This window comes from Verticillium nonalfalfae, assembly GCF_003724135.2.
Source record: "Verticillium nonalfalfae strain VnAa140/NRRL 66861 chromosome Unknown scaffold_7, whole genome shotgun sequence".
NCBI classification, from domain to species: domain Eukaryota; kingdom Fungi; phylum Ascomycota; class Sordariomycetes; order Glomerellales; family Plectosphaerellaceae; genus Verticillium; species Verticillium nonalfalfae.
Genome location: NW_021167232.1, coordinates 81,799 through 107,734, shown reverse-complemented (window position 1 = coordinate 107,734; position 25,936 = coordinate 81,799). Strand labels below are relative to the sequence as shown.

At 55.8% G+C, this 25,936-nt stretch overlaps 8 protein-coding genes and 1 non-coding gene across 9 annotated transcripts; 5 read left to right on the top strand and 4 right to left on the bottom strand.

The window, feature by feature from the left end:
* Nucleotides 1-489: 489 nt before the first annotated feature.
* Nucleotides 490-2,855, bottom strand: TAF12 (Transcription initiation factor TFIID subunit 12; the record flags this gene model as incomplete). The annotated part of the gene is made up of 2 exons (XM_028642172.1): nucleotides 490-744; nucleotides 804-2,855. The coding sequence occupies 2 exons, from the start codon at nucleotides 2,853-2,855 to the stop codon at nucleotides 490-492; spliced, it is 2,307 nt and encodes a 768-aa protein (XP_028498544.1).
* A 1,254-nt stretch (nucleotides 2,856-4,109) lies between these two features.
* RPN3 (26S proteasome non-ATPase regulatory subunit) lies at nucleotides 4,110-5,986 on the top strand (the record flags this gene model as incomplete). Its single annotated transcript, XM_028642171.1, has 3 exons — nucleotides 4,110-4,386; nucleotides 4,457-5,787; nucleotides 5,843-5,986. 3 exons carry the CDS (start codon nucleotides 4,110-4,112, stop codon nucleotides 5,984-5,986), a joined length of 1,752 nt encoding a protein of 583 aa, XP_028498543.1.
* A 1,051-nt stretch (nucleotides 5,987-7,037) lies between these two features.
* On the top strand, nucleotides 7,038-7,550 carry D7B24_008075 (uncharacterized protein; the record flags this gene model as incomplete). Its single annotated transcript, XM_028642170.1, has 2 exons — nucleotides 7,038-7,040; nucleotides 7,110-7,550. The coding sequence occupies 2 exons, from the start codon at nucleotides 7,038-7,040 to the stop codon at nucleotides 7,548-7,550; spliced, it is 444 nt and encodes a 147-aa protein (XP_028498542.1).
* A 139-nt stretch (nucleotides 7,551-7,689) lies between these two features.
* On the bottom strand, nucleotides 7,690-11,964 carry GPI1 (phosphatidylinositol N-acetylglucosaminyltransferase subunit gpi1; the record flags this gene model as incomplete). The annotated part of the gene is made up of 10 exons (XM_028642169.1): nucleotides 7,690-7,998; nucleotides 8,067-8,158; nucleotides 8,211-8,672; nucleotides 8,726-9,836; nucleotides 9,900-10,076; nucleotides 10,260-10,352; nucleotides 10,456-10,535; nucleotides 11,613-11,777; nucleotides 11,836-11,873; nucleotides 11,924-11,964. 10 exons carry the CDS (start codon nucleotides 11,962-11,964, stop codon nucleotides 7,690-7,692), a joined length of 2,568 nt encoding a protein of 855 aa, XP_028498541.1.
* A 473-nt stretch (nucleotides 11,965-12,437) lies between these two features.
* RRP6 (exosome nuclease subunit) lies at nucleotides 12,438-15,124 on the top strand (the record flags this gene model as incomplete). The annotated part of the gene is made up of 4 exons (XM_028642168.1): nucleotides 12,438-12,797; nucleotides 12,855-13,373; nucleotides 13,424-13,614; nucleotides 13,669-15,124. 4 exons carry the CDS (start codon nucleotides 12,438-12,440, stop codon nucleotides 15,122-15,124), a joined length of 2,526 nt encoding a protein of 841 aa, XP_028498540.1.
* Nucleotides 15,125-15,872: 748 nt separating this feature from the next.
* Nucleotides 15,873-16,341, bottom strand: D7B24_008072 (uncharacterized protein; the record flags this gene model as incomplete). The annotated part of the gene is made up of 2 exons (XM_028642167.1): nucleotides 15,873-16,056; nucleotides 16,190-16,341. 2 exons carry the CDS (start codon nucleotides 16,339-16,341, stop codon nucleotides 15,873-15,875), a joined length of 336 nt encoding a protein of 111 aa, XP_028498539.1.
* A 1,241-nt stretch (nucleotides 16,342-17,582) lies between these two features.
* Nucleotides 17,583-18,924, top strand: D7B24_008071 (uncharacterized protein; the record flags this gene model as incomplete). Its single annotated transcript, XM_028642166.1, has 4 exons — nucleotides 17,583-17,836; nucleotides 17,908-18,037; nucleotides 18,119-18,299; nucleotides 18,413-18,924. 4 exons carry the CDS (start codon nucleotides 17,583-17,585, stop codon nucleotides 18,922-18,924), a joined length of 1,077 nt encoding a protein of 358 aa, XP_028498538.1.
* Nucleotides 18,925-22,419: 3,495 nt separating this feature from the next.
* ATP5G2 (ATP synthase F(0) complex subunit C2, mitochondrial) lies at nucleotides 22,420-23,009 on the top strand (the record flags this gene model as incomplete). Its single annotated transcript, XM_028642165.1, has 3 exons — nucleotides 22,420-22,531; nucleotides 22,625-22,944; nucleotides 23,004-23,009. The coding sequence occupies 3 exons, from the start codon at nucleotides 22,420-22,422 to the stop codon at nucleotides 23,007-23,009; spliced, it is 438 nt and encodes a 145-aa protein (XP_028498537.1).
* A 2,001-nt stretch (nucleotides 23,010-25,010) lies between these two features.
* Nucleotides 25,011-25,082, bottom strand: D7B24_008069. The gene has a single exon. It is a non-coding gene; the product is annotated as a tRNA-Thr (tRNA).
* Nucleotides 25,083-25,936: the final 854 nt, after the last annotated feature.

Here is a 25,936-nt window from a genome sequence, read left to right as displayed (position 1 = left end):
ACATTGTGACGGCAGGAAAGCATGTGTGTTCCATGCGGAAACTCAACACTGCATTACAGCTATTTGCGAGGGTACCAAAAGCCCAGGCTCTGAGAGCTCATGTCTGACCCCTCCCTACGAAATCATGCCCGAGTTCCCATGTCTCCTCCGCTCAACGCCATACCTTTCCCGAACGCCTTGGCCATACTGTACCTCGTAGCGATGAGGAGGTTGACCAGAAATAAAAGAAAACGCAGCAAGTGGTTCAGCTCCTTCCGTTCACACACACCAATCGGCCATGTGATCCCTTTGTCGTGAGCGGTCCAAGTACCGTCCTAGAATGTGAGGCGGCTTCCCTGCGAGCTGTCAAGTGCCGCCCTAGAATGTGAAGCGGCTTCCCTGCGAGCCGGGAACAGGGTTCGTGAAGCGCCGCTACGTCGCTGTCGTCTTCGGCATGGGCTTCGTCGCCTTCGAATTGCGCCTCTGCTGCTTGCGTGGTGGGAGCGGCTCCTACTCGCCCTTGCCCGAAGTAACCTTGGCAGCCTGGATCGCACTCATCTTGGTAATCCAGGCGGGCGCCGGCTGCACCTTGCGAACAGTGCGCAGGTCGTCGGAAGAGTAGCCAGGAACCCGAATGTTGTACTTGCGCTCAAGGACAAGTTGGATGTCGCGGATCTCGAGCACCTTGGAGCCGCGTTCCTTGGCATTGCGGCAGGCGGCGTGCAAGACGTTATCCACAAAGCTGTCTGCTAGGGTCAAGACGTTCTGGGTTTTAGTGTTAGCCACGCTCTTTCCTCGACGCCACGGCGCATCCATGTACTCACCTCCTCCACCTCGGGACTGAGAAGATTGCCCTCCTGGCCCTCGGCTGTCCCGCCACAGACCTGGCGGACGAGCTCGTCAAGTTTCTTCTTGCTGAGGACGCGGTCTCCCTCGGCCTCGTGCGAGAAGGCCGGAATCTTGCCCAGGGCAGGGTGTCCCATGACACCACCGGCGATGCCAGTGCCGCCGGTGTAAGTGGGACGACCGGCGCCAGCGTTGTTGACCATGTTGACCGGCTGCGGCACTTGGGTCGCTTTTTCGGGCAGTTGCTTGGGTATGGGGAGCTTTGATTGCAGCGTTTGCGTCTGCTGCGTAGGTTGACCAGGGTGAGGCTGAGGGTGTCCTTGCTGAGAGTTGCCAATGGCGCCAGAGCCCATAACACCTTGACTAATGGGTCCTGCCGATGACGGTGTGCCTGCGCTAGGTTGGACAGGCGTGGCTGCGACAGGTTGGGAGTTGACTCTCTGGTTCGCGCGAGAAACGGCAGCAGAGTGACTGAGCGCCTGAGTGCTCACTCCGGTCGTTCCCGTCTGAGGTGTCTGGATGCGCGCCGCGGCTTGCGTGGGCGTGCTTGCAGACTGTGGTTGGCCAACAGTGCCAGCTACGGAAGCAACAGCAGTGTTGACAGGAGGCGGTTGAATGTGTTGGTTCTGCTGCGGCGGCGGGGCAGTCGTGGCGGGCTGGGCTTGAGGTGCAGGTTGTGAGTTTGCGGCAAGTGCCTGCTGACCCTGAGGCTGCTGGGGCAGTTGAGATTGTTGTTGTTGTGTCGTCACCCCGTTGGCGACAGGTGAAGCACGGCCTGCGACATTCATCTGCTGCATCTTCGCTGCCTCGACAGCTGCTGAGGCCGCCGCTGGCTGTGCAATCTGCTGTGTGCCTGATACAGGCTGAGGGGCGCTTGCTTGAGGGGCAGCCTGTGCAACATTTGCAGCCCCAGGTGCATTGGGATTGTTCTGCTGCGCAGGACGAGCCGCTGCAGCAGCGTTTTGTGCATTGGGGTTGGCTTTGCTGATCTCCTGCGTCTTCCTGAAGTTTTGAACAAACATCTGGGCCTCTTGGAAGACTTTCTGGCTGTGGTCTTTGCGAATTTGAATCTGCTTCTGTTCCTCTGGACCCAAAGGGTTCCCCTTGTCCTGCCTATCCTTGACAGCAGCATTCAGCTTTCGCAGAGTGTTGCCCATATGCTCCATCTGCATTAGCGAACGCACGTAGCGCTGCTTTATGTCTGCGCTCCACTTCGCGGCCATCTCCGGACCCTTTTCAACAATCTGTGGCGGAGGGTTGAAGGTCATTGACCGAATATGGTTCAAGATGTGCTCTGGAACATTGGGTGGCTGCGACTGCTGTTGCTGCTGCTGCTGCTGAGGCTGCTGCTGCTGAGGAGCCTGCTGTGGAGGTTGCTGCTGCTTAGGAGCCTGCTGTGGAGGTTGCTGCTGCTGAACTTGCTGCTGCTGAACTTGCTGCTGAGGTTGCTGAGCCTGCTGAGGTTGCTGGGGAGGAGCCTGGGGAGGAGCCGAAGCGGCCGCGTTTGCAGCCGGCGCCGGACTGACATTCGTCGGAAGAGAGGCTGCCGGGTTCGCCTTTGGCGCATCGGGGGCATCTGGAGCTACTGCTGCCGTATTTTGCGTGGCTGGCGTCTCTGCGGGAGCAGGTGGTGCGGGCGATGCGCTTGCTGCCGGTTGCGCGCTGCGCTGAGTCTGTTGTCCAGCCTGACCTTGCTGCTGGGCTTGCTGCTTCTGGGCTTGTTGCATCTGTTGAAGCCTGCGGGCCTGGAGCTTTCCCATGAGCATCTTGGTGAAGTCCTGGATCTTCTTCTTTGCGTCCTGGTGGTCCGATGTTTCCTCTCCGTGTGATTCCATCGTGTTCCACAATGACCTCAGACCCCGTTCATATTTGAGCTTCTCTTCATCATTGAGAACTGGTAGGTTGCGCATCATCTCCGGTCGGTACATTGTTGAGCGCTGGTTATTCGCGGCAGCAGGATGTCCAGCGGCGCCTTGCTGCGCGTTGGGCTGGGGCTGGCCCTGCGGCGCAGGCTGGCCCTGGGTGTTCATGGTGATGAAGTAGGTTGGCGAAGTCGCGGAGATGTGAGCCGTATCGAGAGTAAATGCGTTCGTTGATTATATGTGTAAGATCGGGGTTGAGGATATTCTGGGGGCGCTGCCACTGATGACGGAAATTATTGTTTCCGGTGATCGTCGAATGCTTGATTGAAGCTGGGAAATGTTCACGAGAGGTCACGAACGCGACCGTGTGCCATCCTGGTCGATGCATGATGCCACAGTCCCCGCGGCTCTAGTGCCACATCTTAGTCAGGAAGGAGCCCGGTATTTGTCTGCACCGCCACACAAGATGTGACACGCACTGTCCAGAGATCATGTTGACAATACAGAACGACTACTTCAGCAGTGCTTGGTTGAAATGTGCGATCACGAAAGATCTGTCTCGATCGCTTCCATTGTCAATCTTCAAACACCGAAGGTCCATGTTCCTCGACTTGTGTTTGTAGAGTACCTTCATATTGGCCTCATCGCACGTTACGGCTTGAAATTACAGGTAGGGAGGAACCGACTTGAGGACAGGGAGGGAGGTGCTTCCTTAGCATCGCTCTCCCCCGCAAGGCAGCGACAGTAAACTGCATAACTTGCGAGCCTGATCGCACGATCATCTGTGAGTATATTCTAAATGCAATCACATACGCATACATATGCCACTTGAAACGCTTCGTCCTCATCGCATCGTGCCCCAGACACGCCTCTCCACGTCTGCGGATTATGTAAGTAGGCTCTCGAGAGACAGCCAAGACAGCTTGGGCAGGCAGACAGGCAACATCGACAACGTCACCCACGGTCACTACAGCAGGAGCGACTGCCACTGGTTCCGGCCCCAGTAATTTGCTGCGCTAGCTCTCGGTACGTACCCAGTACCTCTCTGCTGGGCACCATCACCGCACACAGCCCTGTACCCCCAATACCGCGCCCCCGTCGCACCTGTCGTGACCTGGCTGGGCTCAATCTTTGAAGCTCGATGTTCCATCGCCTTGCATCACAAGACAAATCAGCATCGACAGCACCAACACCACAACAAACCCCCATCAACGACAGACACCCATCCCCACCGCCCGGCATCTGACTACCTTCAGCACGCCTAGGCGCCTCTATTCGCACTTATCCACGAAGACACGTGCTCCGATATCGTGACACGCAGCCAGCTCCTCCTGCCGGGCGCGCCTTGCAGTCGACTCGCCACGATCATCGAGTCACCAAGCAACCCAGAAGCCATTCACAAAACCAAGAGCCCCCGTCACTATGCCAGGAAAGACCCCCAATAGCAACGGCAACAAGCCTACCCAGAACGGCTACAGGAGTACCAAAGATGTCGACATGAAGGATGCAAAGTCCAAGAACAAGAAGGGCGCCAAGGACGGCGACGAGGAGATGACGGTTGTGGTCCCCCCTTCCAAGGGCACCAAGCAGTCCTCGACTCTGCCACCGCCGGATGCTGATGGTGATGTCGCTATGGGTGACGAAGAGAACGCCGACGACGCCGCCGTCAAGGTTGACCCTGTCGTCCAAGCCGTGGCAGGTATGTGGCGACGTAGCTCTTTGCGAGCTCGGTGCATGTGACGCTGGTGCTGACGACTTGTTTACAACAGACATCAAGAGCAACTTTGCGCTGCTCGACCGTGCCGTTGCACTGTTCGATGCCCGATTCTCCCTCCGAGCGCTGAGGTCAATCTCGACTATCCGTAAACGCCTGACCCCAGACGTCATCGCCCAAGCAATTGTCGAAACCTTTCCCGCGACCGTCACATCTGGTAACGCAGCTAAACAGCTCCTTATTGCCATTGGTCGAGAGAGTCTGCCACTGGGCCAGTCTTCTGCTTCGGAGATGGAGGTCGACAGTGATGTCTCAAAGGCCGCCACCAAGAACGGCTCCAAGAAGGAAGTCAAGGAGATCATTCCCGAGGTGGACCTTTTCCTCGGTATTCTGATCCAGGTCCATCTCTTCGACACGAAGCAGTTCCAGCGTGGTGCCGATTTCTCAAAGTACCTCTCGGATCGGATCCAATCCCTCAACCGCCGCACACTGGATTCGCTGTCTGCCAAGGTCTATTTCTATTATTCGCTTTTCTGCGAGCACCTCAACCCCCAGCCGCCTTCTCCCCAGTCCCCCGTCGTTGCCATCCGCCCAACGCTCCTCGCTGCCCTGCGTACTGCAGTGCTGCGCAAGGACATTGACACACAGGCGTCGGTCATTGTTCTGCTGCTGCGCAACTATCTCTTGACGTCTCACATTTCTCAAGCTGATCTGCTCGTCTCTCACACCCAGTTCCCGGAGAACGCCGTCAACAATCAGGTTGCCCGCTTCCTGTACTATCTTGGGCGCATCCGCGCGGTCCAGCTACGCTACACCGAGGCACACGAGCATCTCACTGCCGCGACGAGGAAGGCGCCATCGAGTGCCTGCGCGGCAGGCTTTTCAGCCACCGCTACGAAGCTTCTTTTGGTTGTGGAGCTGCTGATGGGTGATATCCCTGAGCGGTCAACTTTCCGTCAGCCTACTCTGGAGCTAGCGCTGCACCCGTACTTCCTGCTGGTGCAGGCTGTGCGCGTCGGTAACCTCGAAGACTTTGAGACCATTATCGCAGACCACGCCGATGTCTTCCGACGGGACGGCACTTACACCCTGATCCTTCGTTTGAGGCAAAACGTGATCAAGACGGGCATTCGCATGATGTCTCTGTCTTACTCCCGAATTTCGCTGCGGGACATCTGCATCCGCCTCCACCTCGGAAGCGAGGAGTCGGCTGAATACATTGTCGCCAAAGCCATTCGCGATGGTGTGATCGAGGCTACCCTGGATCGCGAGCACGGATTTATGAAGAGCAAGGAGATTGGAGACGTCTATGCTACGCGAGAGCCGGGCGAGGCTTTCCACGACCGAATCCGTGCCTGTTTGGCTCTGCACGACGAGAGCGTCAAGGTAAGCTGATTGAATCACAGCTTCTAAGATTGATGTACTGACATCCGAAACCTAGGCCATGCGCTTCCCCATGAACCAGCATCGCCTGGAGCTGAAGAATGCCCAAGAGGCTCGCGAGCGTGAGAGGGAGATGGCAAAGGAAATCCAAGAGGGCGACCTTGACGAGGATGACCTTGGCGGCGAGTTTGACGGCATGTGATTGCTCTTACGCTTCTTTTCTGTGTTACCTACGAAATTGCGCTCCTGCTTCGAATGCGCGAGCCACCGATGTTGCGTGAGCCGTTTCTTTAATCCGTCAACGAGGACAGCTTTCCAGTGTCTGGCTCTTTAGGGAATAGATCATTCGGTTGGGAAAGATTCGAGGTGACGCGAGGCAGGAGAACGAGAATGACAGGTGCGACTGCTTCGGACAGGGGATGTGCGTGTGCGTGGTTCGACGGGTTGCCTATGTGCGCTCGTCGTGTACTAGATATGGCGAGGACGAGGGCTGGGTGAGCAAATCGAAGCTGCTATCATTACGTTGTGCTGCAGTGTGGCACTGTGCAACTGTTCAACAGGACCGAAATCCTCCCGAGCCATGTCCCAATTTATTTCTTCCTAGTCATCGTAGTGGTGCTCCATGCTCTAGGACCCTGTGGGCTGGGAGTTTTTGTTTCATGCCGGTGGCCCGATCAAGGCGATTTGGCAGCGGGTGCCTGCATTAGTTTGAGATCATTGTAACTCTTGACCTCGAGATCAACTGTTTGAAAAAAGGGATACGTATTTGAGCAAATATGGACTACGATTCTCACAGGCGAAGGCCCTGGTGTGACGAGGGCTCCGTCTTCATCAAAATTCGGCCCAATACATGTGTGCTTTGGTCCTCAACACTTATCTAGACTGAGTGTGATGAACACTTGATTGCTTTCAGAGTCTTTGAATCATGCCTAGCTTGACTATCGAAGGTCAGCTGCTCCGCGTGTGACAGCTCAGACTCTATCCGACATGGACGGAAGCACCATGATGCACTCGACTCTTCTGTATCGGCATTCTCGCGTAACCAGCTTTCCGCTCTGGCCTCCCGAGGACCTACCAAATGGCATGCATACCCGTATCCCGGGATCGCATCAGATCTCACGCAACTGGCCTCTTTCGTACTTTAAAGGCATCCGCGGCCTCTGCCTCGAAATCTCACTCATGCCCAAACCCCAAGTCTCCGTCCTCTCAAGCTTGAATAACCTCTCGAACCCCAGGCAGACATGACAAGCAAAATGGTGAGCCTCTCGCTCTTGACGCACAGTACCATCATCCACCGGTAGATTAACCTTGCGTTTCGGCACCAGAGACTTGCCAGCCTGCTCCCCCTAACCCTCTACCCCCTCACGACTGCGTCCGAAGCGGTATTTTGGTTCTGCACCGCCCCGCTCCCGCTCGCCCAAGACGCCCCAGGCCAAGCCGCCCTCGTGCACGCCGCGACAGCCTTCACCCGCCTCTACGGCGCAGAACCACTGACGCTGGCGCCGGAGCAGGCGCAGGTTGCGGTCTGCGACGGGCTCCTCTTCGGGCTGTGGAACGGGGCGGCCGAGCCGGGGACGGAGGATCCCGGCGGCCGGGTGCGCGCGACGCAGGCTGATCCGGGCATCGGCACGCAGTGCCTCGGTGCGGCGCATGGTGGCGCGGCTGGCGTGGCGGAGGACATGGTGCTGAGCTACATGTTTGGCGTTGCTGAAGACGGGTGGGAGGACTGGCGGGGCGGGCTGACCGAGGTGAGGAAGTGCGCGTGATCAACGACGTGCGAGCAAGATGAGGACGCAGGGAGAGAAGCATGCAGGTTCTGAGAACAGGGGCACCATAGAATGCTAACGCAACGCATGCTGACAACGCTTCATTACTTCATGTCTATCGCTTCGACTCTAATTACAACTAATGATATCTTGCTCGGCCGCCGCCGCCGGGCCCGGAGGGATACCGCCGCCCGTTGACGATGAAGGGCAACGGTTTCTTCGCACCTGGTGATGGTGCTGTGACGGCGTTCCACATCTCACGAATGGTTGGGCGTTGATTCGGCAGCATGCTGTACTGCAAGCTATACAGGTTTCTACGATTAATGGGCGGGACGAATTGGCCTGTGAGGAGGGAGAAGAGCACACGCGGCGAGAGGTAGTGCTTGCGGATGCGATTGCCCATCTGGAAATACTGGTGGAACATGGCGCCGAAGGTGAGGGGTATGGGCTTGTGCACTGTTAGTAGGTAATTCAACTGGATTGATTTTTACACAAGTGGCTTGTAATGAGACGGACCTTGAGATAGATGACGGACGTTGGGGTTTGGGAAGAGGTCTGGGGATGAGACCTCGCGTCGACAGTATTACGCAGCTCATACCGGATGCCTCCTGGGGTATGATTAGCTTAGAAAAAACAAGCATCCCAGTTTGAAAGACATACCGGGCAGGCGTCCAGGGTCCTTGACCCGTAGCATCAGAGCAAAGAGAGGGAAATGGTTTAGGCAGGATAGGAGAGTGTCGAGGACCGCTTTCAAACTGATGATGACCATGCGAGCCACGGCAAAGTTGAGGTAGAACACGACAACGGTCGGCAGGAGAAAGAAGAGGACGGTAAAAAGGATGGTGCCGACGAGCAGCTGGTCGAGGTCGTAGTCGCAAGAGTCGATACGATTTCGGAGGATGTTGTGTTTCTTGCCCCTGAAGAGATGGAAAAGCGAGATGAGGATGGTCAGCTGCCAGTGAAAAATGCGTGCGGACGCCATGTAGAAACAGTGTATGTGGACAGTCAGAAGCGAAAGGAGGTCGGACACCACAGCGATTGGCATGCTCGCCCCGGCGAAACTGGAGAAGCCAACAAACCACACGACATGTGGAAGCATCTTCTGGGTAATAACAATACACCCTGTGTGTCTGTTAGCCATGCTTCCTTTCGACGTGTGAGCAAGCACTGCATACCTGACCAATACTCGATGACCCAGAGAAAGAGGTCGCCAAGGAACAAAGCCAGCTCACGGTTGAGCTTCAGGCCAGCCGGGTAACCCATGAGCCACGAGATGCTTCTCCGCAAGGCCTCGACGGTGTACGTCTGCAGCAATTGCGCGATCGTACCTGCGACCCACTCTCCGTTGTCGATGATGTAGGAACCCAGGGCGATGCCAATGATGACATCGTTTGCGACCAGCCAAAGGCTATTGTAGAAGCGGATGTAGTCCGGGTGGCTTGTGGTGATGCTCTCCCAGTTGTCCTTGCGCTGCCGAAGTGTCCTGTACTGTATCGGCCAATAACAAAACTGTTGTAACCGGATCTCAACTTGCTGCGCAGTTGCCGATATGTCCTTGAGGGCCGCGTAGTGAGGTCGCGCACGCCACTCAAGGATACGCAGCAGCACCTCGGCGACGGCTCGATGCCCCATCAGCATGTACACGAATCCCCATTGGATGACAGGAAACAGGTACAGCACGACGAGATCCCACACGTAGTTCCTCATCGTCTCCGCGTGCTCTGCCACACGCTCCGACACACTGAGCGCTCGCTTAGGGCGGGTTCCTATGCGTGAAACGTTCTTCTGAAGAAGGCGCTCAAGCTCGTAAGCCCAATTGACCTGACTGATGATCTTGGGCAATGCCTTCTCCTTCAACGATGGCGAGCGCTTGACTATGATGTGTTGCTTCAGCTTCTCGACGAGCTTGCGCTTCTGCTCCTTTTGCCGGTTCTCCAGGCGCTCGTGCTCCAATTCGCTCTCGACTTCTTCGGCACTTGGCGCGTTGTCCCCGAGAGCAAGCGATATCGGTCGCAAAGATATGTACTGCATCTTGCTGGGCAGAGGTCGGTCGTAGAGAATGATCTGGATGCTCGTAGCTTTGGCGCATGTGATCTGCGGCACCCTCCAGCCACTTGCTGTCACGGCTGAGATGAGGAAGGGGTCCAGCACAACATCATCGCCAGCGTTCGTCAGTCCCAGTACATGCATCGAGGCATGTCCGCACCGTTCGTAGATATGGCTGACGGGATGAGGGGAGTTACGGAACAGCGTTCCGACCTTGAAGGCGAACTCGACATGGCCCGGCTGTTCATCACATTGTCAGCGCAGATGCCGAAAGCACAAAGACGGGCGACGGAGGATGCTTACGTCGACGTGGTCCAGCACCGCAACGACAAAGACATCCAGAGGGGAGTTGCGCCAACCCACAACGACGCCCGGCAGCTCTGACCTCTGGATGTCCGTGGGCCAAAATATCCTCATCAAGCCATCGCTTCCTTGCATGACAGTCGCGAGTTCGCGCAGCGCGATCAGAAAGAACCCCGCCTACGTAGTTGTTCTCGAGCCGATACGCCAGAGGCGGGAGATCGTGGGTGCTGCGCGAAACGTTTGGTCAGCACATGCAAGCTTTTAGATCGACAGCGAGTCGCACATGCACAGGACATGTCTCATGGAAGAGGACACATCAGGTCCAGGGGTAGGGGAGGGGAGCAGTTGGTTCGGTCGTACCAGAGTAGCCTCTCTCGTCGCAAGACGTTCCACGGGTATGAAGATGAAGCAGTAAAGGAGGGTCAAGAGAGCGAACCCTTTGGCGGCGCGTTGCTGTTTGCGATGGCGCACACGGTCAGAACATTTGATGCAGGGCAGCCCAGCGCAGAGCAGCGCAAGAGAACCAGGCAAGGTCTTGGGAGGAAGTAGATCTTACAACGACTCCGTGGTCCCAGGCAAAGATGGCAAGCTCATAGAGGCGCGTAACGAGGTCCCATCGAGCGGTGATGTAGCCGGCTACGAAGATGGCAAAGCTGACGACCGAGAGGGGGTGCATAGAATCGCTATGTCCTGGGGCATCGCATGCCGAGCTTGAATGTGGTCGCCAAGATGGAGTTGAAGCTCGGAATTGGTGCGAGTGAAAAGCTCGGGGGAAGAGAGACACCTTTTGGAGGGGGGCAACGAGTTCGATGGCGTTTGGGAGAGGGTTGAACAACGAGCAAGGTGTCGTCAACGGAGGTTGTTGTCGTGGTGGTTTGTCGGAGTCCAAGCAAGCGAGTCCAACGTGGAGGGGAGAGTATCACAGAGGTGAAAGCAAGCTTCGAGTGCGTTCGGCAGCGCCAGGGGTCTCAGGTCGAGGGAGGGGCCACTTGGACTTAACCCAGGTTCCTCGTCGATTCTGCGGTAGCAGTGCGTCCGGTGAAGCCATTTCCCATTTCCCATTTCCCACCTCCGCTGGGGCCCCCCCCCTGTGTGCAAGGCCCAGACCAGGCGGCGGGCAGGTGTTCAGGCGTGTCCAATGGCGTCACCCGGGAACGAAATGGTTCAGATCCACCGTTCTAGTGGATCGCCAGGGATCTGGGCCCGCTAAAAGGCCCGGCACTGGCGCCCCAGGTCGTTGACCTTAGGCTTCTCTCTCTCCAGGGGGCCTCTTGGCTCTTGGGGATAGCTCAAGGCCTGTTAGGGAGAGTCACGTGTGGTGATGGGGGTGGAATGCTGTGCAATGTTGCCATAATGTCCTGTTTGCCTTCTGGCTTGAGTTGCGGCGCCGCGGGACCTCAGAAACCAGCAGTTGAGTGGGCGAATCAATCAAGGGGTGAACATAGTTTCTTTTCATCAATGTATCATTGATCATGCCACGCGATGTTTCTTGCACGCGCACACATGGCCACGCTGCATGAAATCCCGACTTTGTATTTCTAGGAGACCAGATCCTGAAGACATCAACAAGCTGGATGCCCTTGGGGTGCGATGAGAAGTGTGTCAAAAATGCAAACCCTATACTCCTTTTTCCATGCAAGTAAAGCCGACCTACGTGCCGTCCTGCGAACCATGTCAGATGCAAGCTGCCTGCCAAGAATGTTGTGAACCTACACTTGCGACCCAGGTATGCCGCGTCATTCTCCCTGTTGTCTTCCCTCGACTCTTCCACCAGCTTGTCGATGCCGCGCTCCTTGATCGCAACCGTCAAGCACTTTTGGTAGCTCTTGAAGAGATCCGCGCACTCATTGTTGTCGGCGCCAACGCCTCGCAGGTACTCTGGTGTGCTGTGTGAGATGCAATGCGCAGGCCTAGGGGTGAAGGGGACTGGGCCTACTCTCGCTGTACCACTTCAGAAAGCACGTGTCGTATCGTCTGTTCCCTGTAAGCTTCGCATGGCTTCTTGCAGGATCAAGTCTTCTTACTCCTTGACCTCGTTGCACTCGGGCGCAAGAGAGGCAGACATTTTGAGCTGGGTTATCGCAATGGATGGAAAGGTGAGTGAGGGAGGCGAAAGCCAGGTCACACAGGCTTCCTGAGGCTCACTAAAACGTGGTGAAGCTTCGAGGTACGTACCTCTACAACGGCTGGCTCGGGCTTGAGTACAGGTCTGTCAATCTTGCCACAAGTCATGCTGAACCTCCGATACAATTCAGCTAGAGAGATGTACGATTCAGCTTGGGAGATCACATCGGAACCTTTGGCTACAGACCGGACTTTCCATATCAAGAAGCAAGGGATCTGCGTCGAGATCGCACCGCGTTGCACGTCAACATCGTGGAAATCGATGCACCTCACGATAAGTGGAGAATCTGAAGACGTTATCTTATCGCACTTGAAAGTCGACCCTTTGCGCTACGATTTTTTGACCCAGCCCACCTCAACTCCCAAAGCCTGACAAGGACGATCCCATCGCAACCTACGACCGCCATCGTCGCCATGGCTTCTCCTGACTTCAAGGCCTTGCAGGACGAGGTGCAGAAGGCGCTCGTCACGACCGTCAAGTCTGCCAACCGCATCGCCGCCGAGGACCTCGCTTTCCAGCGCACCGTCGACCCCTCCGTCGCCGATGAGCTCGATGAGACGACCGCGCGGCTGCTTGGCCTTTCCCACAAACTCCTCAAGTCGGCTGCCGAGGTCTGTGGACAGGGATCTGTTCCCGAGCTTGAAGATGCCGACGATGTGGACATGCACTGGCGCAAGATTGTCGACGTTCTCGACAACGTGCTCGAGAAAGCAGACCGGTCCATTGACGAGTTTACTGGTGTGCTGAAGAGGAAAGATGCGCCCACAGAGACGGTAGGACAGCTCATTTCTGTCAATGTTGTTATGCATCGTTCGCTGACTTGTGAAAAGACTCCCAACGCGAAGAAGCCCAGAACCGCTCTTGCCTCCAACATGAGGAACGCCAACATGGCCAAACCCCAACTCGAATTCGAACGCGCAGTCGACAACACGTCATGGAAGCCTGTTCTCTCCAAGAAACCTAACGCATCCGTGCCCTTGGAAGAAAGCCTGGCGAAAGACTCGGCAGAATCTGGCTCCAAACACCCATACGAAGCCGAAATCCTGGCAGCGAATTACCCCGAGCGAGTCTACCAGAAGGCCGAACCCATTCTCTACCACCCTATAAAATCCACTACTGCGAAATGGGTCGACACGTACGAGGGTGTTCTCGAGATGTTGGGGGAGCTCAAGAAGGCGAAGGAAATTGCGGTGGATTTGGAACATCACGATACCAGGACATATGCCGGCCTCCTCTCGCTCATGCAGATCAGCACCCGCGATCAAGACTGGATCGTCGACACCCTGAAGCCGTGGCGTCACCAGCTCGAGGTTCTCAACGAGGTCTTTACCAATCCCAAAATCGTCAAGGTAAGTCTGACAGAGCAGAAAACCCACCCATCGTGTATCTAACCAGTCAGGTCTTCCACGGCGCGCATATGGACATGCAGTGGCTACAGAGGGATCTTGGTCTCTACATTAACGGACTCTTCGACACGTTCTTTGCCGCTGAAATTCTTGGCTACCCCCAACGCAGTTTGGCATACCTTCTCAAGCGATTCGTTGACTTCGACGCCGACAAGAAGTACCAAATGGCAGACTGGCGTATTCGGTAAGACTGCTCGAGTGTCTCGCTTGAATCCCCCCTCTTCTAACACACGAACAGACCACTGCCGGAAGAAATGTTCTACTACGCACGCTCCGATACACACTATCTGCTCTACATTTTTGACAGGATCCGCAACGAGCTCCTGGATGCGTCAGATCGCAGCAAGCCCGAAACCGACATTATCCAGCAGGTGCTGCAGAAGTCCAAGGAGCTCTCTCTGAGCCGCTACGAAGGCCTCGACTTTGACCCCGAGACCGGCCACGGCTCCAGGGGCTGGTACGGCGTCCTGCTGAAGAACCCCATGCCCCTCTCCGGCAAGCAGTTCGCGGCATACCGCGCCATCTGGAAGTGGCGAGACGACACGGCGCGCCGCCTCGACGAAAGCACCGGCTACGTGCTCCCGAACGCCGCCATTGCCGAGATCGCCCGCCACATGCCTCCGGACGCCAAGGCGCTGCACAGCCTGATTCACAGCAACTCGATCATTGCCAAGAGGAACGTCGGCGAGATCTGGGCGGCGTTCAAGAAGGGACGCGACGAGGGCGACGACAGCCAGAGCCTGCTTCGATTCTTCCAGAACGACACCAGCTCCTCGACAACGACGAGGCGAGCGACCCAGAAGTTGAGCGAGCGGGCGGCGGACGTCCCTGATGATGTTCAGTCTGGCAAGCTCAGCCGGTCACAGCTGTTCGGCGACGTCCCGATCAGCTCCAAGTGGGAGGCCTCTCTGACGAGCAGGCCTCAGGGGTACGTGCTGCTGCCGTGGCAGAGGATCATGCAGGAAGCGGGACACAAGGCTCTGTCAACATCCGAAGACGTGGAGATGGCCGACAAGCAACCCGAATCTGCAGCGCCAGCTGCTCCGGCGCAGGAGGAGCCCGACCGGGAGTTCACGCTGAGGAGTGGGCTGAAACGCAAGCAGGTCGAAGAGGAGGAGGAGGAGAGTGATTCCAGCTCTGAAGACGAGGACGAGGACGAGGACGACAAGGATTCGTCCGATGTGGAAGAGGCTATCGAAATCGAGGACGAGGAAGCCAAGCTCGAACGCGAAAGGAAGGAACGCAAGACGGCCAAGTTACAGCGCAAAGCAGCCAAACGGGCTGCGAAGAAGGCACAGGCCGAGGCGAGCGAAGACGAGCTGGAGGAGAGCAGCGACGCCAAGACGGGCCGCAAGTCGGCCTCGGCCTCGGAGCCGGACTTTGAGGGCGCCGACAAGGCGGAGAAGAAGCGGAAGAAGCTCGAGAAGGCCGAGCGCAAGGCGGCCAAGGAGGCGAAGAAGCAGGCCAAGGCGGCACGCAAGGCGGAGGAGGAGGCGGCCAAGGCGGCGGCCGGCGCGCCCGAGGCGTTTGACTACAGCAACGCGAGCTCGGTACTACATGCGGGGCGCAACGCTGGCGGAGGCGTGCAGAAGGAGAGGTTCGACCCGTACTCGAAGACGGGCGAGGATGGGCCCAAGGGGGCTCGGAAGGCGCCGCCTCTGCATGGAAACAGGAGTGCGACGTTCAGGAAGTGAGGATTGTCAGCGGTACACCGCCATCGCCTGAAATCATGCCAGAGCCTGGGTTCGCACCGTAGTCGGAGGTTGGATGAAATGAACAGCGGCTTTTATCGGCTCAACAAGATGTCGATTCATGAGGTTTCAATGATGATATGTTTGAGTGAATAGTAATCCACCCCGAGGATCCACAAGTCTTGTCAAAAAAGCTCAAACGACGCCCTTATTTTGATATGATAGTACGGCAGACCACAAGTCGAATTTCGATGAGTTCCTCAACTTCTGATAATTGATGGCCCGAGTTGTTGACAGAAGACTTAGACAGCTAGCGAGCCAATGTATCGAGAAAGGGGTACTTGGCCCCTATTGTATCGATTGGAATATGCGTGTACGTCGGGGTTCGGTCAAATCACGGTTTCTTATGATCACTCCATAGCTATCGAGCAAGGAAGCTTCATGTGGTGGAGTGTATGATACCCAGTCAGGAAGGGCAGCGAATTGCAAGGCTATTTTACAAGGATAAAATTAAAGCGAACATGGTTTGGCAAGTCATGTAGGCTCGAGAAACACTATCAGCCATTCGCTTGACCCATAGTCACAGTGGCAATGCGGGTGTAGTGACGGACATGTTTTCACTTGCTCCAGCACCACTAGCACCACCAAACAAGACCTGAAGCCATTGTACACTAATCTACTGTCACAAAGGTGAAATCTTCTCAACGCAGAGTCTGAGAATATACTAGTTTGTACATTGGGTGTGTCGCTATCAAAAAATATGTACGTAGTGCGGCGCCGGCACTGATGCGAAAGTGCCACCGCTCACCGCAAGAAGATAATGCAGGGACTCCAGCCCTTGTCTTTGAGAAAGGAGCGGAGCATGATGGGATTTTAGGACCGCGTGCAGCAATTGTACTAGAATCGTCAGTGTTCGCGAGCAGAATTCGTCGAGACTGTGAGGCATGCGACAAGAGGCCCAGTCGATGATCAGGGACGTCATGGGTACACACCTGGTACTCGCAGATTCCAATCACATAACAGCGATTCTGGATGAATTGCCAGTTTGTCCGTTGGCCTGGAGGACACCTGCTGGTCAGGCGAGACTCGTCGCATTTTCCATTGGTGGTCTCCGAGAGGCACTTGATCTCGGTCTTGGTCATGGCGCCTCTGCACTGCGCCAGGGCCGGCGTGGCCACGGCGAGGGTGAGGAGGAAGGCAAGAGTCGACTGCAGATGCATGTTGGCTGATTGGATATCTACTCTATCGAAAGGGAGAGCCGGAGATGAGTGTAGAACGACAGGTGTAGATGTCCTGGAGGCAAGGAGAACGGCATCCATAGGGAAGCAGACGCCTCTTTATAGAGGATGTCTACGCGAAAGCGAGCGCGCGCCCTACGATTTTTAACTTTGCCCCAATACTCCTCGTTTGGGGACTTCGATTCAGTAGCACTATAGGTGAGATTGTGAGAATGAGCTGTGAAGTCCGCTCGCTGCCTCATGTAACGAGGGGACCGTCTTACTCGTGAACCTCATTCAGTTCCACCAGTCAACACCTCCGAAAACCTCTCAATAATCAGAGCTACGAAAGCATTGTATGTGCCCCCGTCCGCCGGCACGACTCAGTAGGTGGTCGCAGCGCTGGGCGCAGCGCAATCCATGCCAGGCAATTGGTTGCTGGCAGGGCACGCGAGACGAGTCTCAGATTGCCCAAACTCTCAGCCAAAGCCGCTAGGTGTTCACACATTGTCGGCTCAACAAAGCGAAGCGGAACTCGCAACATCATCCGAAAGCGCCAGAAAGCGACTTACACGGACCATGCCCTGTTGCGCGATCCGAGGTCATCACGTGCCATTCTTTGCGCCTTGTTCGATTCTAATTCGGGTTCCGGTGAGGACTTGCTACCTGCGTATTTGCTAAAGGATACCGTGGCCTCATGCGATGCACTTTCACGTCTCGTCCAGAATCATTAGAAGCAGGTGTATCATTGATGGTCGGAAGGATAAGATCCAATTCTCCGCCGTCTGGCTTCGGTGGCAAGGATCACGGGGCAGGATGGCCCAGAGAACGAAGATGCCCAAAAGCTGACACTTCGCGACATTTCTGGTGGCTGCATCGTTATTGAACAATAACAAAATCAGACTTCAGCAACCAGGTAATACGAAAAATGACAAACACCACGGGTAAGGCAACGTGGGAACGTCCACTGAAGATTCTTGACGCATTGCGGCTTGTAGCCTCCCGTATTGCCATGTGGACCTTTAGTGTTATTCCTCCGTGGCAGATGCAGACGCCCCCCGCGCCGATGTTGTCCCTGGATCGCAAGAGGCGAAGCCGGTCGGTCCGGAATCGGGGAGCAGCTCTCAGTGGAAGGTTGGAACATATCAGAATAAATATACGTGCGCGCCGATATTGACAAAAACATCTCATGACCTTGCCTGTAGCAATTATTACAGAGTTGATTGAATCAGAAGTAACTCATCATGGCGAACCAGGCAGAGATTATCCATCCCAAGAAGCTCCCGAGCGACACGCATCATGTCATCGTCAAGCTTGAGGCGATACATGTTGATGCCCCCGAGATTGATTCGTCGCCCTACACACACGAATCTATAGTGTACGATTACACACCGGCGACAGCGCACGAGCTCATCGCAGCAAGGCTCCACGAGGCAAGCATATTCATCACGACAATGGTGCCTGTCAACGCCCATACTCTCGGAGAGGCCCCTCACCTGTAAGTGCCTTCACTGGGATCACTGAACTAGCCCCTGCCTGTGACAGTTGGATTTGTCTTACGTGGTATAGGAAATGCATTATCACAGAAACAACCGGCACGAACCACATTGACCTTGACGAATGCCGCCGCCGCGGCGTGACTGTCTTCTACTCACCAGATGCCACATTGGAGGCCGTCTCTGAACACGCTCTGGCCATGGTCAGCTACTTCCCACCTACAGCTTCATGCCTCATCTGCCAGACATGGCATGAAAAGGATCAAAGCAGCTAATCGACGCAGTACTTTACCCTCCGCCGTCGCCTGCTTGTCCTCACCAACGCCATGTCGACCTACACGCCAACGACCCCGAATACATGGAAAACCAGCGGCACCATGTCCGGCCTCCTCCGCGACTCCGAGGGTCGCCCGCCACACACCTGCCAAACCGAGACTGTCGGTATCCTCGGCTACGGGCCCATCGGTAGGTTTCCCTTGTAATTGTGGTGTTTCTTGCATTTGGGCCGAATGTGTTGCCTCGAGCGCGATTTCACCCACCATCTTGCCATCATACCAGGGACCGCTGACAACAGTCAGGTCGCCGCATCGAGACTCTCTGCAAAGCCCTCGGCATGCCGACTCTCGTCGCTGCTCGGAAAAACCAAGCTCTGCCTGTCCCGGCGGGCCGGACCCCATTTGCCGACGTCCTCCGCACCGCGACAGTCATATTCGTCGTCGTTCCGCACACACCGGAAACGGTGAATTTCATCGCGACGGAGGAAATTGCAACGATGCGGCCTAACGCCGTTCTCATCAATGTCGGTCGCGGCGGCACGATCGATGAGGCAGCACTCCTGGCGGCTGTGCGTGAGGGGCGGCTGTATGGTGTCGCGACGGACGTTTTTGCCACGGAACCTGCGGGCTCAGGAGCTGACAGCGTGCTGCTCGGAAAAGAGATTCAGGAGGACGGGCTCAACGTTGTGCTAAGTCCGCATCTTGCCTGGTGCGCAGACACGACGAGGCTGAATGTGAGGAGAGTTGTTGGAGAGAACCTCAAGACGTATTTCACAGGGGGAGATAAGAATCTCGTCTTGGAGGGAAGGAACTAGAGCAAAACGATTATACAGGGTTCGGTGCAGCAATAGAACCCAGCAGTCATTAGACACTGACCCAGGCATGTCTGCTTCATCGCGGTTTTCGATGATGTTTTGATGATGTTTTCATGCTACCTAGCCATCACGGGCAGAGTATGGACACATAGCTGGTCGGTATGTGAGGTGCCGTGGACTGCCATGTGATGAGACAAAGCACATTCGACGTGGCTCAGTCTGTAGTTAAAGGTTGAAGATCAAGCAGCGATGTTGACGCCAGTAAGCAGCGGCTAGTTCGATCCAACGATGAGATATCATGAGGAATGATTGGCGATCTAGGTGCGAACAGGCAGGTACTCCTCCGTCAAGCAGCATGGCCGAATGGCATGACATCTCATGCCACCGGCCTGACCTCATCTTACTTGAAAGCGAGGATTAGAGCCTGAGCCCCCGTTGCATGATGAGGACGCGAGAGATTGGGAGACGAGCCTCACGAGTATTGCAGGTATTCAAGGTTGGTTGATGAAGCATTCGTTGTTCCGGCTGGTGATAGCCACCACAAGTTCGAGCATTTCTGCCAGTTGGATGGTGTGGCAGCCATCCTGTCCTCTGCCAGAGACTTGGAATCATTCAAGCCCGGCTTGACGACATCAGGGGGTGTCGCCAGGGTTGCCGAGCATGTCTTAGTGCTGAGTGGGAACTCAGGGGCCAGCAACAGATTTCTGCTTCGTGGCCTTAAAGAGATATATATCCAGACCAGGTGAAGACAGCCATGCTGATTGATGATGGATGGTCTCATCGGGACACAGCCGTGGCAACCACCGACAGGCGTGTTCAAGGAAGTGAGCTAGCATGATAGACTCTATATCGTCGTAGCAGAAACGTGGTTGGGGGATTTGTAAATCGGCCGCTATGTTGTGTGACTGGGATGCAGTAAGTGATGCGTTTCCATAGCCCCTTTCGGTCTTTCATATCTGCTACAACCGAAGGTACCTATCAAGGCAACAAACGCAGAAAACGGGATGATTTGGTGAGCAGACGTCCTTTGGAGCTTTCCTACAAGCAAGCACCACCGACTCTCTGATTGTAGAAAGCACGATGCACTGGGTCCTTGCCTGATTTCACCTTACCTAAAGTACCTTACCTAAGGTAAAGTAAATAGGTGCCTCAGACGCCTTGCTACAAAGAAACACGGAACAAGAATAGGATGAAGACCAACATCACCAAAAGCTTTGGCATTCAACAATAGCATTTTGAGACCTTGCATTCGCGTCTAGCCACCACCTGTGCTGAAATCGAAGATCGTATTCCAGAGGCGCAATTCCCGGTCTTACCCGCCGGGTCGGTGGACCCGAAAGTGGCCGTCATGTCCAATCCCTGGGAGTCAAGGTTGCATCAATCTGCCAGCCAATGGCCTCAGGCATCTGCAGGAACCGTCGCTAATCTTTCCTTTCTTCCATTTTCCTTCTTCCGTTGAAACACCAAGACCCCCTTTCGACAGCTGAACAGGCTTGGCCAGCTGGCTGTTGCGAGCTGGCAGCCCGTGGGGGGTTCACTGTCAACCTCGACCTGACAGCATGAGAGTCACGTCATCAGGCCTTGGGCGGTTTCCGGATCGCGGCCTCGTGTCAGACAAGCTCGAGAAGGCCACAACTATAACTTGTCGTCGAATAGTCTTCGCTCGTCGATCAACCGGTGTGCACACCTAACAGCCTCGAGTTGTCGAGCAACTGGATTGCATCTGCTTCTCTGGCCAAATCACATCGACAAGGGCGACATCGGAGCGCTTCAGGGTGATGAGCGTACCGTCATTCACGGTACGGAACAAGAAACGCGAGCTGCGTCATTTTACAATAAGGTAAGGTGCTCTGACACGGTTGTGTCAGCCAGCCGCAGAGCCTCAGGCACCTCACTTCTTTCCTGATCGAGGTGACAGATCTGTTGGCCTGGCTTGGAAAACTCTGCTTCCCCCCGAGACAAGCTCGGACGAGTCAGGACCCGCACCCAATCTCCTCATGTTCCCGCCAGCTGTTTGCTTTCCCGTTTCGCTCGTCGCTCATCTCCTACGGCCACTCTCAGACCTCGGAGGATCGGCCCAAAGGGAAGCCCCCGAGGTCCCGCGCACTCATTGGCGGAACACACGTGCTGCCCAGCTGGGTGAGCAAGCCAAGCCGACCCAGCCAGGTTGTTGCTCAGTCATTCAGTGAACCAGCCGCGCCCAGCAGCGCGGTGCAGGTAAGGATGCACTGCACTGCGTTGCAGCGTCGGCAGAGATTTCGGCGACCGGCCGGGATCTAACGTAGCGACATGCCAGGGGCAATCCATGAGCTCATCCAGGCGTCGGCTGGCTGACGCCATGTCCGAGGTACTGACGATGAAAGTTTGTTTTCGAACTGACCACCTTCGCCAATGCAACAAAGACTGTCGAAGTCGAAGACGAAGAGACGAGCTCTCAGGAACCAAACCTCTCCTTTCCAAAGAACCTTCGAACGGCGTCTCGTCGTCCCCCTTTTATCCCTCACGGCTTCCAGCTCGAAAATGGCGGTCCCACTCGTCTGGTTCGGCTCTCGCAGGGATGAGGCAGGGGAGGGCCCACCCACGTGTGAGCGTCACTTTTGCATCTGCTCTTCGGATTGGGTTTTGCGCCTCATAGTGGGGGCTGCCTGAGGATCGCTGTGGGGGTCAACATCTGATGCCTTCTTTTTTGACGCAACTTCGAACCGTTAGGGACTGCGCTGGTCTCCTGATGCAATGAAGCCCGGGCAACTAGCAAGGACTCAGTGATGCCATCCGAAGGAAAAGCCTGCGTCTCTGGCAAAGTTGCTATTCAATTATATTTGAGAGAAGCCCAGTGTCGCACGCACAGCCTTGGGTACCAGCTGGTGGGCAAGTGCATTAAATTTCTTATCTGGCAACTTGGGCCATAAGAAAAACTTGCGCGAGTCCAAATCCGCCAACCCACTTGCATGATTCGTGTCAACCAGCCAAGCGTTCCAGTGAACCTCAGGCTCTGAATTCTGTGTACCACCGAACCTCAGGCTTCCAAGGCTTCCCTCTGAGATGACGCCGTCCCGATATTGCCCGAGTCAGCGAGCGAACACCATCTGAGCCAATTCAACGAGCGAAACGGATGGCCCCATATCATGTCTCGTCTGTGGATTCCATCGCCTCGCTCATTGCGGTCCACCCACCGCCCGGCATGGAAAAACGTCTGCCTCAGTCCGCTCAACAGACACTAATCCTTGGGCGAGCAGGGCCCTGATTGATCCGACCGGCCTATGATGTTTCGCCCTGGGCCACCTTCCCGCGGTCCGGCCACCCCCCTGCCCTATCGCTCTACCGAGCTTCGAGCTTTTCCTCCCTCCCCGATCATTTTTCTCTTCTTCTCTTCCACCCTACCTCACCTCCAATCCAGACCTTGAGCTTTATCTCTCCTTCTCTTTCTCCTTCCAATTCAGCAAGCCTCTCCTCTCCATCCCGTCTATTCCACATCACTCCTCCCCATCAGACAAAATGGCCTCCACTCGTGTCCTCGCCTCCCGCCTGGCTTCGTCCATGGCTACCAAGGCCGCTCGCCCTGCCGTCCGCGCCGCCCCCATGGCCGCCTCCAAGCGCACCATCACTGGTGAGTGAAAATCTTTGAGGATGAGAATCTTCGGTCCCAATTGGGACTGCAGACGCTCTGCCGAGCAGCGTTACTGACGGCAGTCTCCTCCAGGCTTCTCCAGCGCCCGCCCCCAGGTCACCCTCAAGGCCAACGCCAGCCGCATGTTCCAGAACGCCCAGGCCAAGCGTGCCTACTCCTCTGAGATTGCTCAGGCCATGGTCGAGGTCTCCAAGAACATCGGCATGGGTTCCGCCGCCATCGGTCTGACTGGTGCCGGTATCGGTATCGGTCTCGTCTTCGCTGCCCTCCTCAACAGCGTTGCCCGCAACCCTGCTCTCCGTGGCCAGCTCTTCTCCTACGCCATTCTGGGTTTCGCCTTCGTCGAGGCCATTGGTCTTTTCGACCTCATGGTTGCCCTCATGGCCAAGTTCGTACGTTTTGTCCGCTAGTCCCCCATGACACCTGAACAGCCGTCTAACCAGGCTCGCAGACCTAAGCGTTTCGCACACCGATATGAGCGAGGTGGTGGCAATGTCGTGAAGTCAGATCGCTTCCGGCAGGCCGCACTGTGCCCGAATCGTCCACCGCCCAGGATCGGACGTCCCACAGCGCTGCTGTTCCCCGCATAGCGACACATAGAGTAATAGACGGGATAGACAACCGGAGGGTACGACACTTTTCTTTAGGAGAGGATGGTGGAGGGTCATCGCTGAGATGACAAGAGGTCTTTCCTGGGCCTTGTTGTATAGATGGATGACTACTGAGGAAAAAACGTGGGAGGGTGAAAGCTTTCTTTCCCGCCTCCCTCAAACCAAACCCCTTTGCCCCGAGCGAGAGTTCGGGGGAAACCTCTTTTGTAAAAATAACAAAAAATTCATCCCCTACGTTTTTGGCTCTCAAAGCTTGCTTGTTTCACTTGAAATGCTTCCCCAGATATTGAATTCATGTCCAATCGGCAAGATATCCACTCTTGAATCGAGTCTGAGAAGCTCAGGCAGAGAGCTCTCAATTGACCTGTGTGATTGGCAATCTGTTCAGACGGGAAGGGGGCGGGAAAAAGAGACGAGGGAGAGGAGGAAGATGCGGAGAGTGTGAGGGCGCTTGTGAGTGGGCGGTCTAACCAGTCTCGCTGGCGCGCATCGTGGCCACAGTCGCTCTCTCCCTGATCATCGTGGGCACGGGACGACTGTGACGGGCACACTCTGGGGTCAGTCAGTCCAGGGAGCAGGGGGGGTAAACAGGGTCAGCACCCAAGTTTGCCCCCCTCCTGTCTACTTCCTTGGAACCGATTGTCGCTGCGTAGCCTCCGCCCCCCGAGCTCCTCCCTCGGCCAACTCGGCGGAGAGAAGGAGAGAGCGCGAGCGGCGTCGATTCAACGTGCTCTGCCAATTCGCGCACTTGCCGCGCCTGTGGCATGCCGGCAGTGGATGGCTGGCTGGCAGCAGAGGAACAGTCAGCCATCCTCTCTCATGCGGTGCGACTGTTGCTCCCTCTTTCGCAATGGTACGAGTTCGTGCCAGTGGCTGCTGTGTCGCACTTGCTCGACCATCCAACGGAAGCCTGCACATATCTCCTTCGTCTTCCTCTGCCTCCCCCCTCGTTTGCTTCATTCCACTGCGTACTCCATCGTCTTTGTGTGTCTTCATCCATCCGGGGAACCCGTCCGCTCCCTTGCCCTTGACCAGGAGGACCCTCGTAGTGACAAGCAGAAAGGGCGAAGGGGGCGCGAGCGTGGAGACGCCCCATTGCGCGCGCCCCCGTTTTCTCTCGCTTTCAACCTCGCTCAGTGGACTCGCGGGCTTATCACCAGGACCTGGGGGATCCATTGCGAACCCACGCGTTGCGGGTCGGGCGGGCGGGATCCACCGGTGGCATCATGACTCTGCCGTTTTTGGTTGCTTGTTCCGTTTTTCCTTCCTGCTACCGTTTTGGCGTGCGATGTCGGGGGTGTGTGTGGTGATTTCGCCGGCTGGCAGTGTCATGGGAGAAAAATCGAGCCTCGTTCGTGAGGGTTTGATGGCATGTCGTTGAAAGGCTTGGTATAGAGGGGGGAAAGGGGAGAGAGATTTAGCCGTGCAGTGTAGGGATGGGAGTTGGAGACTGTTCCCCTCACGCGCATGGCCCCGATTGAACCTGTCTGTCGGGTTGGGGCTGGTGAGCAGGATGCGGGAGACGGCTGTTTATCCGGTGTGGCTTTGCTGTCGGTCAGTCGGTGAGTGTCACGTGCTCTCTTTGCCCAACATCGTTTGCGTGGCCAGAGGGGTATAATTTCATGCCAATGTGCTCTACGACGGGGTTTTTGTTGCGGAAAAATATGCAACGAGTCCGTAAGAGCATCTGTCATCCGGGTGCCAATTCTCACCTTGACCGGTCCCGAAAGGCCGATCTGTGGCAACCCCTCACCATGTACACCATGCGCTCAGCGCAAGTCTCAACGCTGACAGACTGACAGCAAAAGACAAAAGCTGATCTTTCACATCCAAGGGCCACTTTCTACTGCCTCGTACTGGAATCGAACCAGTGATCTCATCATTACTAGTGATGCGCTTTACCACTAAGCCAACGAGGCGCGTTTGCTTGACGTTATGACTAAGCAAGCCTGCAAGCATTATGTCGGGGTGGTGTGTTGGAAGACGGAGGGAATAGGTCCGCAGCGGACGGCGTTAGTATCGTGAGTTTTTTGCGTGGGACGTAGGGTGCTGTTGTGAGAAAGAGGGGTCAGGGGTTTAACGCAGTAGTGGTGGGGTCTGTGTGGTGGGACTTTTGGCTTGGTTTGGCCATATATCTGATATTTGGCGCATGTTCGTTGGCAAACGAAGTGCGTGAGCATAATCAATTGGGTAGTAGAGGATATGTTGGGAATTAGGCGTATCTCGTTGAAGAATATGTTCCCGAGCATGTCGTGGGAATTAAGGTGCATGTGTGCAAAACGTCGAAATCTACCTGACTTACTATACACCTGCGCTGATTGACATACATTATGCAACCTCACTACCCGTGAGTTCGGTACGGTGACCATTTCGAGAGGTATACTTGGTCAGATCACCGGAACTCTGAGAAAGACCGAGATTGGTGCCGGTAGGACTATTGGAGGGAGATGAGGTGCACCAGCCCGCTGCCCCTAGATTCCGACCATCAAGCTTTGCAGATGTATTCCATATGCTACCCACTTCTTGAATTGACTGGCAGCTCATAGTATGTCTCGCTGTGTAATGGCCTCAACTCTCGGGTCATGGCCTTTGCCAGATGCGTAATCCAAAATGGCCAGCATTGTCACTCGTATTTCATAATGGGTGCAAAGGGTATGAAGGACTAGTGAGTTACTGACATAGGGCAACAGGTCCAAGTCACAATGACATCTCCGACCAAATATCTTGGTTAAACGATCACAAGACAATTTATGGTCCAAAGCGGTGTTGACCG